The sequence below is a fragment of the Hippocampus bargibanti genome, linkage group LG19 (assembly GCF_051943395.1).
Source record: "Hippocampus bargibanti isolate YZ-2025 linkage group LG19, ASM5194339v1, whole genome shotgun sequence".
NCBI lineage: Eukaryota > Metazoa > Chordata > Actinopteri > Syngnathiformes > Syngnathidae > Hippocampus > Hippocampus bargibanti.
Window position 1 is genome coordinate 2197819 of NC_142752.1, and position 12182 is coordinate 2210000.

At 41.8% G+C, this 12182-nt stretch overlaps 1 protein-coding gene across 1 annotated transcript in view; it reads left to right on the forward strand.

Annotated features, from left to right (window-relative positions):
* LOC148883532 (forkhead box protein N3-like) overlaps positions 1–12182 on the forward strand; it is a 57181-nt gene that overhangs the window by 18285 nt on the left and 26714 nt on the right. The window contains exon 2 of the mRNA XM_089022193.1: positions 656–1255. Within this exon, the coding sequence (XP_088878319.1) occupies positions 674–1255 (582 nt within the window). The 5' untranslated portion in view covers positions 656–673. The remainder of the gene's footprint in view (positions 1–655; positions 1256–12182) is intronic.

Sequence of the window (12182 nt, forward strand, 5' to 3'; positions counted from 1 at the left end):
GGGGACAGATGATGATCACCTTGGATTAGCGAGCGATGGCACCGCGCGGCGGCCCGGGCCAGAACGGATCTGGACTTAATCCCCCGTGGCCTAATGGCGCCGCCGTCTGATGTCTTTCGTATCTCGTGTGTGTTTGCGTGTAACATGCAGAGGTGGTATTCATTTCCCGTGTTGCATTACGTTGGCCTGGCGACACGCGAATTGATCCCGCGCTCGCATTTATTTATTTTTTTGCATTAGCGCCGACATATTTAAATCAGTTCGTCAATTTAAAAAAAAAAATCATTTTAAACCCTTGAGCAAGGCACTGAACTCCTCCTATTTGTGCTACGATCGGGAGAAACCTGTCCACCATCTTGGATGTGGCACAAATGGGATGCACAAGCGATGTTCATGTTTGAGGCATAAATGCTGAGGTCACATGACTGATAATACAGGTAACATCCGACTTACGACCGAGTTCCGTTCCGACCAAACGGTCGTTAGTCAAAATGGGTTACTGTTTAGACTCTAAAGTTTAGAGTCTAAAGTCGTATTTTGTCCATTTTAGTGGCGGCCCCGAAATAAAACGTGATGGATGAACATGGGATTGATTTGATGAACAAACAAATACATTCTCCCAGCGCTAACGTCTTTGCGTTTTCTCCCTTGGCAGGAGTGAGCCCTGGGCTGGATGGGACCCACCATGCCCCCCAGTAAGAAGGCCCAGAGCCCCAGCAGTGGAGCCAGCGCTTCACAAGGCATGAGCCCACCGTATCGACAAGGGGACGCCGCCACGGCAGCGTCGGAAGCGGAGGCGGCGGACCTCTCCTTGTCCCTGTCCGCTTCCTTCTCCAAAGCCGAAGACGAGGAACTCACCAGTCTTTCCTGGCTCCACGAGAGCACCGACCTCCTCAACAGCTTCAGCCACTCGGGCTTACGTAGCGTTTCGCCGTTGCTCGACCCCGACGGGCAGCATCCCCGTTCGCCTTCTTCCACGTCGCCGTGCCCGGATGACCCGTTGTTGGGCGACGCCCACTCGGCGTACGATTTGGCGGCGGGGGCCAATAGGAAACCGCCGTACTCCTTCAGTTGTTTGATCTTCATGGCTATCGAGGATGCGCCGAACAAGAGGCTGCCCGTTAAAGATATCTACGGTTGGATCCTGGAGCATTTCCCTTATTTTGCCAGCGCCCCCACGGGATGGAAGAACTCGGTGCGTCATAACCTGTCGCTCAACAAATGCTTCAAGAAGGTGGATAAAGACCGCAGTCAGGTAAGCCGGGCGGACGCTTTTATATTTGCAATTTTGCGATTCCTCACCTAATGTTCAACTCGTTCACTCTCATATCTAGATGGCTAGCTAGCTATCTAGCTGGCTAGATATTAGCTGTATAGCTAGCTATCTATTATCTAGCTAGATAGCTAGCTTTCTAGCTATTTGAGTTACTTCCGGGTTGAGTGAACGCTGGCGCGTGTGGCTGCCGCTGCTCACCCACAGAAGAACTTATCCTGTGACTGTAAAGTGATCTTGAGAGTTTTGAAAGGTGCTGATAAATGAAATATGTTATTATTATTATTTATTTGGGTAGTAGTGGTAGTAGTAGTAGTAGTAATATTAGCTAGCTAGCTAGCTATGAGCTATATATTAGCTCGATAGCTAACTTTCTATATATTTGAGTGAATGCCTTGAGAGTTTTGAAAGGCGCATCTAAATGAAATGTATGATTATTGTTGTTATTATTATTATTAATTAGCTAGCTAACTATTAGCTATGTAGCTATCTATTAGCTATGTAGCTATCTAAATATCTAATAGCTAGCTACCTATTAGCTATGTAGCTATCTAGCTATCTAATAGCTAGATAGCTAACTTTCTATCTACAGTATTTGAGTTACTTCCAGGGTGAGTGAACGCTGACGTGTGTGGCTGCCGCTGCTCACCCACAGAAAAACCTTATCCTGTGACTGTAAAGTGATCTTGAGAGTTTTGAAAGGTGCTTATGAATGAAATATATATTTAAATATCATTCATTGAAGCTGTGTTTTATAATCCGGAAAATACGGGATTTTTGTGTTAAGTATATGAAGATGTATAAAAACTAGTCTGGTGTAGTCTGACAGCCATCTTCACGCATTTCAATCATTCTCAGCGATGTTTAAATGCGTCTGTCGCGCCACGCGCCATCATAACTTATATCGCAGCCAGGCCGTTAAGCAGACATTTTGCGAGGATATCCAAGTTGAAATTCAACATCGTCCGTATTTTGTCTACAGCCGTAGCCGATCCGACGTTATCAATAGTTGATGATCTCTATCTGGCTTCCTTAGTTCTCTTTCACTCCAACGTTTTCCCCGGTGGGAACGAATGTTTCGCTTCTGATTCAAGTCTCGATATCGCCTTTTATGCCCGATCTCCCCCGTTTGCGTTTTACTCCTTTAAAGAGATGGGCGGATGGGGTAAACGCAAAAATGAATACCCCTCCCCCTTTCACTCGATTAGTGCGAATTAATGCCGGGAGGATTTAAAAAGGACAACTGACACCATTTTTTTGTTTCCTGACAGCAGAAAAACGTTTTATAGCATCGAAAATACCCAAAACACGAAGGCTGATCTTTTCAGTCAAATGCAAAACACCAATAAAAATGACTTAGTGTCCCAAAACTACTTCAAAATGACCTCAGAAAGTTTCATTTTCAGAAGGTCCCGCAGCCTTGTTCGTGACGTCACGCCAGGACGTCAACCGCAGGGGCCTTGTGTTGTCATTTGCGCATCGCATAATACCGCCGGGCCTTGATTTGTCCCTTTAATTTGCGTGAACCGTACTTCCAGGATTTTCCAAGAATCGACACGGATGCGTTTAACATTCCTCCGAAAATAAAATTGCTTCCCAAACGCAGCTGCGCGCCACATGGATCGATACAGCAATCCGCGGCGCGTGGCGTTTATTTTGGAAAAAATGCGCTCGTGACCCCATTGAGTGACATTTCCACTCACTATCCATTTTGCGCGATGGCGACTAATGCACAAACTTAAAGGACAACGACACCATATTTTGTTTCCAATCTGACACCAGAAAAACGTTTTATAGCATCTAAAATACCCAAAACACGCAGGCAGATATTTTTAGTCAAACGCAAAACACCAATAAAAATGATTTAAAGTGTCCCAAAACTGCCACAAAATGAGCTGGAAACTGGGCAGATTCAGAAAGTCCCGCCCCTTTTTTGTGATGTCACGTCAGGATACTCCTTCACAAACTGCTTTGTTCCAGAATCAGAGCAATGGCTTCAGAGAGTTCAGATTCGGAGAAGATGCTTTCTTGTTACTCATCCAGTTATGAATATGATTCAAACAGTTCTGAAGAGGAAAGCATAAATGTTTGCAATCGATTCAAGGTGTCCTTCTGTATTAATTTGAGCCTTCTGGACTCCAATGTAGCGCCCAGAAAATGCACAAGATGGCGCCCAAGCTCCGTTTAAAATGGGCTGATTTGTCCTCTGGGAATTTGTGTAAACTTACACCTTCTTTATGCGTGTTACCACAATTGGCTGCGACACACAACGATTCACCATTGTATTATTTATGTAGCTTTCCTTCTAATTTCGCGATCAACACGGTGTTTTCAGATGAAAAAAGTACCCAAAATGCATTGTGTGTCGATTTTTCGGTCATCGGCGTTCCTTCCGTGATGTCACATAGGGACTCGTCATCAACTCGAAAACAAGACTTCCTGAATATTCAGCGCGAGTCTTAAAATGTAAAATATAGCTGTATGCGCTGGAATATTTGTCAAAAGCGCTCAGTAGAAGTCATTTGAAGTGATTTTAACAAATTATGGACGCAACTTGTCCGCAGGTGTCGGTTGTCCTTTAAGATTTCATCAGGCGTCAAAGATGGCGGACAAACAACTCAGATCAACGTTTGTTTGACACTTTTTGGGATTCTACGGTCGCCGTGTTTCCTCGATCACGCCGCGAACCCGCCGTCCTATTTCGAGTAAGCGTGTATTAAATCGCAAATTGAATAAAGGGATGAAAAAGACGGCGTCAGTTGCGCACGTGTGTCTCGGCGCCGCTGATGCTGTCATCTGGGCCTTGACGACGGAGGCACGCAGTTTCCCTTGTATACATATCGGCATGGCAACAAGGTTGCCGTTGACATAAAAGGCGACTTTTGCTGTAGCAACGGGAAAGCCGTGCGTGTGGCAGAGGTACCGGGTGGATGTACTCAACCCCCTTTACGCGCTGTCATATATTCTCGGGGCTTTCACGTGTGCGCGGGTACTTGTGGCGCACCATGTGTACAGGAGATTTTTTGGCAAGGACACCCCGTCTTGTCTTCCTGTCACTGCACACTGTTCAGGACAGCGCACTAATTAACCCTTCAAACCTATTCCCTTTCATTCACGCGCACATGCATGCTTTTTTTGAATCTCACACGCACGCGCGTGCACGTATAGCTTGTCAAACACACGAGTAAACAGGCTCGCAGGCAAAAATGCAAACTCAGGAGCGAGCGTGCATGCATGCATAAGAGGAATCGGGCACGCGTCTGTGTAGAAACGAGGGCACATCTCTGTAGACTGCCGCTCTACCTGCCAAGTACTCTGCTTGCTTTATTTGAAGCCGCAATTACAGAATCTCTTGTTGTTTCTGTCTGACTCTGCCACTCAACCCCTTTGCGCTCTGAAAATCGCAGATTTAGTATTTCTTTCGCATTTTTTTGTCTCCGTTCTTTTCCAATGACCGTATTTTCCGTCCTATAAGGCGCACCTTATTACCTTAAGACCGAGTTCCGTTCCGACCAAACGGTCGTAAGTCGAAAGGGTCGTAAATTGAAATCCATTCAAAATGTTGAATAGAGACTTGGAGGCTAAATGACACGCAACCCCCCCCCCCCACCCTCTGGTGCCATCACACTGTCGATTGCTGTGCGAGAGTGAGATGCTGGCTGGCTGGCCAAAATTGCCGTACGCATTGCCGGCCTGTTAGCGCGTTGCGGTGCCAGGCGTATAATAAAAGTCTAGAGGTCATGGTCGTAAGTACGGGTGGTCGTAAGTCGAGCTGGTCGTAAATCGGATGTTACTTGTATATATACTGTACAAAATCTACCAGATTATCAGGCACACTTTCAATGACCTCCAGACCCTATTTTAAAAATTTTAATTCTACGCCTGGCACCGCAACGCGCTAGCAGGACGGCAACGTGTTCGACAATTTCGGTCAGCCAGCCAGCATGTCACTCTCGCACAGCAATCGACCGTGTGATGGTACCAGAGGGGGGATTTTTCCAGTCATTCAGCCTCCGAGTCTCAGCCTCCGAAGGGCATTATGAATGGATTTCGACTTACGGCCATTTTGACTTACGACCGTTTGGTCGGAACGGAACTCAGTCGTAAGTCGGATGTTACCTGTATAACGTGTACGACAATTTTGGCCAGCCAGTATTTCACTCTTGCACTGCAATTGACCGTGTGATAGCAACAGAGTTTGTGAGGCATTTAGCCTCCGAATCGCTATTCAACTTTTTGAAGGGATTTCGACTTACGACCATTTTGACTTATGATGAGAAGGTTTCTTCAGCCGTCATCTGTACTTCTTTGAAGGTGTCGGATGTTTCGCTTCTTATTCCAGAGGCTTCTGGGAAACGTCTGACACCTTCAAAGAAGTATTGATGACGGCTGAAGAAACCTGCTCATCGATGGACCACTACTGTACGACTGAGAGCTTACACAGACATTTTGACTTACGACCGTTTGATCGGAACGGAACTCGGTCGTAAGTCGGATGTCACCCTTATACGGAAAAGTTTAAAAATATGTCATTCATTGAATATGTGCTTTATAATCCGGTGCACTTTATTTATATTCCTGAAATTATGGTACTTGTTCATTCCTTTTTAAAAATATAACCGCCAGGGAGTAGATATTTTCTTTCACGCCACGTTACGTCATGACCACGGTTCGCTGCAGAGGAGAAATAATGGAATTTAGGGTTTTTTCTTTTGCAGAAAGTTTTTTAAGAGCAGCAGTAAAACGGCTTTCCCGTGGACATACCGAATGGTATTTCTATCAATTTGCAGAGGTGGGGATGAATATGACAGTGGCCTATTTGTTCCGGTGACTGTATTTCTGGGTCATATCCAGGCAGAGGACTGGTTTAGCATAAGCCTGCCTGCCGCTCCGCGTGCCGTTTTTTAAAAACATTTCATTAGGCGTGTGAGTGTGTGTCAGAATGGCGTGTGGAAGGACAAACGTGTGTGAGAACTCAAAACGAGAGGCCCAAGGTTGCCATGGCTTTGTTTACAAACAGAATTCCTCACTTTGCACAATAACTCATGACAAGCGTTGGATCCGTGCATGCGTGTTGCAGGCCTTGAATGAACGCGTGTGTCGTTTTTGATTGCAGGAGTGGCTACCGGGCTGTCAGTCTTGCATTCAAGGGTTTTGTATGGAGTGAGTTTGAATCGAATTCGATTGAAATTAAATTTTATTATACCACTCATTTATTTATTTATTTATTTATTTATTTATTTATTTATTTATTTATTCATTCATTAGTTCATTAATTCATCCGATTTATTTATATATTTGTTTTAATTATTTTAATTATTGTGTTTATTTTTATTTCTGTTTTTAAACAATAAATGTTTTTAGTTATTTATTTTATTTATATTTATTTATTTATTGAATGTATTTATTAATTTGATTTAATTATTAGAATTATTTCTATTTATCCCGTGACTGTAAAGTGTCCTTGAGAGTTTTGAAAGGTGCTTTTATTAATTCATTCATTCAATGTATTTATTTACTTGTGTATTTTTTCTTTATTTTATATGTATTCATTCAATTATTTATTTATTTTTCTAATTATTTTAATCATTGCAATTAGTTATATTTATTTATTTCTTCATTAATTCAATGTATTTTATTTATTTATTTATTTATTTATTTATTTATTTGTTTCAATTATTTTAATTAGTGCAAGTAGTTACATTTTATTTATTTATTCATTCATTAATGGTGTTTAATTAATTTATTCATTCATGTATTTTATTTTATTTATTTATTTGTTTTAATTATTTTAATTAGTGCAATTAGTTATATTTTATTTATTTATTCATTCCTTTAATTTATTTATTTATTTTCATATTTATATTATGTTTATATTCATATTTATTTATTTATTTATTTATTTATAGGGCAGGGGCGCTCCCGGAATATCCAAAACCCTCTAAATATGTTCATAACTCATGATATTAATCGTTGAAAGCGTATATAGACACCAAGCAATCATATTGAAACGGGTTTTGAAGTTGTTCTATTTTTCCATCTGTTTTAGAATTCATGAAAATCCCTCTGCGCTAATCATTCTCGTGTTAAATAAATAATTGAACACGCCATCGACATCCACAAGTTCTTGTTTGTCTCTGGCTGAGGGATCAAGTGATCAGTTGTCGTTCTTTAAAGATTATTTTGGAATGACGTCACTGACACCATAACATTTGTCATCTTTATATTGACTTGTGCGACCTCGGGAACATCCACGTCATTCGGGATGCGTGTCCAAACTGGATTAAAAATGGGAAATCTCACCAAATAATTTCTACATCAGCACACCTTCGCCCAAATGAAATTGTCCCTGGCGCGTACGCTCTGCACCGCATCCAAATTTCCAAAACATTAGCTCCTTTGCGCATGTAATAAATGCATTAGCTTGTTATGCCGAGCTAAATCGTCCATGTTATGCTCTCCTTGGGCCCTCCTGCTAAAGGAAATAAATACCGTTTTTTATCTAAAGACACCCCAAGGCAACCCTTAAGGTTCAGATTAAATAAAATGCACTGTTTTTAGATCTGCTAACACATAACTTAATAGGAGACGGGCGCGCAGAGGAACACCAGGAACTATTTCTGTCTGTTTGTTTGTTTATTTTTTTTATTCCATATCGTAGCGTGAATTGCATTCGCCGTTTTTAGTCTGTGTGATGTATGCATTGGTTTGATTCCTGGCTTCTCGTGTGGGATTTTAGATATTCTCCTCATGCCTTTGTGGGTTTTTTTTTCCGGGTACTCAAGGTAGCCTCCCACATTTAAAAAAAGCAAGCACTTCAGATGAATGGATCATTCTGGTTTTTCCTTCGGTGTGGTTTTAATAATAATAATAATAATAACAATAATAATAATAATAATAATACATTTCATTTATAATCGCTTTTCAAAACTCTCAAGGTCACTTTACAGTCACAGGATAAAGTTTTTCTGTGGGTGAGCAGCAGCAGCCACATGCGTCAGCGTTCACTCAACCCGGAAGTAACTCAAATAGATAGACAGCTAGCTAGTTAGCTAATGGATAGCAAGTAAATAGCTAATAGACAGCCAGATAGCCGACAGGTAGCCAGCTGGACAGCTTGCAGACAGTCGGATAGACAGCTAAGAGCTAGCTAGCTGACTAATGGATAGCAAATAAATAGCGAATCGATAGCCAGATAGCCAACCGCTAGTCGGCTAATAGCCAGCCAGCTAGACAGCTAATAGCTAGCCAGCTAGACAGCTAATTGCTAGCCAGCTAGCCAATGGATAACTAATAAATAGCTAATAGATAGCCAGGTAGATAGCTAATAGCTAGCCAGCCAGATAGGTAAAAAAAATGTATTTTTTAGCACATCCTTGTACTTTGTGACTACCGGTCTATACGCCTGCCTCACAGCAATGTAGAGCGTGAAAGAGCATTTTCACTTGTTAATTTTGAGTGTGAATGCTTGTTTGTTGATGCAGTTGCCCAGCAACCAGTTCAGGGTAATGGGTGAACAGATTGATGTAGAATGTGATGAAAAATAAATAAACACAGTTGACATACGATGATTGGTACTGTTATTTATTTCCAAAAAAAATGATAATTTTGTGTATCTGGGGTGTGCAAATGCAGTAATTTGTACAACAAAATGTACAACAAAGTAACTGCTGAACTGAAAATATTTTTTTGAAATCCTTTCAAACGTGTGCGTGTGTGCGCTTGAGTGTGAGAACTTTCTTGTCAACATCCCACTCGTTATAGCTTCGGGGGGGTGTGTGGGTGAGGGGTGGGGTGAGTAAAGCACGTTTTAACAGTTGTAACACACCGTAAGGCATTCACGTGGATAAATTATGTCAACGAGACAAACTGAGCAAAAATGAAAGCCCGTGTGACTCAGTTCAATGAATGGCTCATTGATTGGATAGGACTGCTTCGGGCATTGATATATTTGAACAACACTTGGCCCTTTGCTTGACTGAGATAGTCATATTGGTATTTATGAAATTTTTTATTATTGGGCCACATTCATCAAGACTGTGCATAGCGGTAGGGCCTTTTTCGGCGGCATGCATATGCCAGCACCGTTTTTGATTTGGGAGGAATGTCGGTGGTATTTGGCTGTCAGCTCTGGGGCCATTGTGCTTTTTTTGCGTCTGTCATGGTCAGAATTTTCACAGCCCCGTTTTGTTCAACAGAAAGATCGGTGCTGTTGGACATATGTGGAACTGTCGCTGTTTGGAATTGAACTGGATTTACGTGGGGCAGGAGATGTGAGACAATCTCTTTTCGTTCATGGATGCTACATAGCATCATGTTTGCTTTCAACACTTAGCTTGTAGCAGACATTTCACCATGATGTCCCTGATCCACTGGTGTAAAGGATGCTTTGATCCTCTCTTCTTTCATCTAGAACTGCTTCATACGACAGTAGCTAATAGATAGCTAGCGAGATAGCTATCCAGCCAGCCAGATAGCCACCTAGATAGCTGGATAGTATCGTGCTGCATGTTATCGGCATGAACATTTGCTTTCTGAACACAAGATGCCTAACAGTGTGCGCTCCTGAAAGCTAGCTTTGATGTACTCAATGTATTCATGGGTATATCGACATGTATCCACTGCACAAAGTTCAAAAACATGTAATATGGATAATCCGCTGTTTATCTGTACCGGATGTATACAGTAAGTAAAGAGAAATCCCTGCATTGCGGTGTGTTAATCGGGCTTAAAACCCGCCATTTATATATTTATTTATTGCGATTACACTGCAGATGCTCAATGAATTACAGGCAGTCGTAATACTTAAGATTGATAAGTCCTTTTTCCTCGTGAAAAGAACTGGACATCGTAGCTAAACGAAGCGGAGAGAGCCGCAATATAATATTATGGGTTGTGGCGGGGTGTTTTAAGAATGGCGGTGGGGGGAGGGGGGGTGTCGGAATTTTATAGATGCCAAACTCTTTATAGATGTCGAGCAAGATAGCGACACATCGTCACAAAATTTGATAGATTAGCTAAGGATAACTTGTTTCATTACGATCGAGACTTTTTGCCATCGCTGAGCATTTTTTTTAATAAAGCCTTTTCTAGGTTCCGTCTGTGTGTTTCGTAATACAGATAGCATTCGACTTACGACCGAGTTCCGTTCCGACCAAACGGTCGTAAGTAAAAATGGTTGTGTCACGAATGGGATGTGTGAGCGATGTGCACGTTTGTAGCATAAATGCTGAGGTTACATGACTGATAATACAGGTAACATACGACTTATGACTGAGTTCCGTTCTGACCAAACGGTCGTAAGTCAAAATGGTCGTAAGTCAAAATCCATTCAAAATTGAAAATATGACGCAGGCCACATTTCAGTTCTGGTTTTCCCTCTGGGGCCATTATGAATTTGGAGAATCCATTAGAAGGCTGCATCCACTCCTCATATTACATGTAGAGTGCATAATAAATTGATAAGTGACTAGTTTTCAAATTTGATTAATAAATAATGACTGTTATTGTGGTTTATATACGACAATTATAATATCTTGTTGGTACTTTATGGAATTTCACAAGTTAGATTTGCTTTCGCGGGCCGAACAAAATGGTGTGGCGGGCCGGATTTGGCCCCCGGGCCTTGACTTTGACACCTGCGCTCTAATTGGATGTGAAAATAAAATGGCATCGAAAGTATGGCGGTTGAAGGACTTTGTACATTCCTGCAGGCCAAGTCAGTGGCAGCAGGACTTTTTAATATCTCTCATTTCCAAGGAAGGCCAACCCCCATCGTTTATATAACACAGGAAACAGATGTTGGCAACTTACGACCATCCCTCCCTCCTTCTCGCCCACCGAATCCACTTTCTTGTGCTTTCGTTTTCTTTTGCACACAATCAAGGGATTCAGAAAACTTGGGTATGTTTGTTTTCCTCACCAAGAAGACAGACTTTTTTTGTCACTTTAGAGAGGCGACCATGTTACAAATGTCAGTTTATTAACACAAATACATGTGCATAAATGATTTTAATCAAGAGGATATTCTGTCGAGTGTAAAATAAGTTTAGTGTAGTCAGTTCGAGTGCGTGTGTGTGTATGTGTGTTATCAATTTAAATTGCGGATTATTTGTTGTGTAATCCAAGTTCTTCAGCCGCAAAGTGATTTTTTTTTCATGACACACAAACAAAGAGCATAACATGTTCTAAAAATTGAAAGGGGAGTAAAAGAAGCTATTTTCATAAAACAGCAAAATCCTTCTCTAAACCGTAATGGTGGGATGAGGTTTAATTTGGACCGTTCGTACAATAGACTGCTTAGGCAACATAGGCTTAGTTATTCTTATGAGGTGATACCAGGGCAAATTGGGCAATCAGGGGAGTCGTCAGTCAGGACAATAGAAGTAATCAGTGGAGCCGAAGGGATTAGTCCTCTGCTCCCCCTAACCTGAGAGCAGGGACCAATCATAGCAGAGTCCGGCACCGCCACTTCTTGACAGTAGGGTTATATATAGGGCCGAAACTACCAGCAAAAGACTTTGGTTCGCTCACTAAGCATCTTGGATAAGAAGCTAAAAGCCCGACACCTTCAAAGAAGTACAGATGACGGCTGAAGAAACCTTTTCATCGATGGACCACTCCTGTACGACTGAGAGCTTACACAAACACGTTCCAAATAAGATGCCGTGAAAGGAATGAAGCAAAGAAAATAATTCCGAGATCTTGTTTTCTGATAGTCACCCTTGTTCGGATCCTATTTTTAAAACCCTGCGTTCCCTTACCTCATTGTCTCTAGTTTGAACATCAAGGAAAAAAAAATCTTAAAGGACAACCGACGTCTCCGGACAAGTTGTGTCCATAATTTGTAAAATGGCTTCAAATGACTTCTACTGAACGTATTTTACAAAGATTCCACCGCATATAGCTA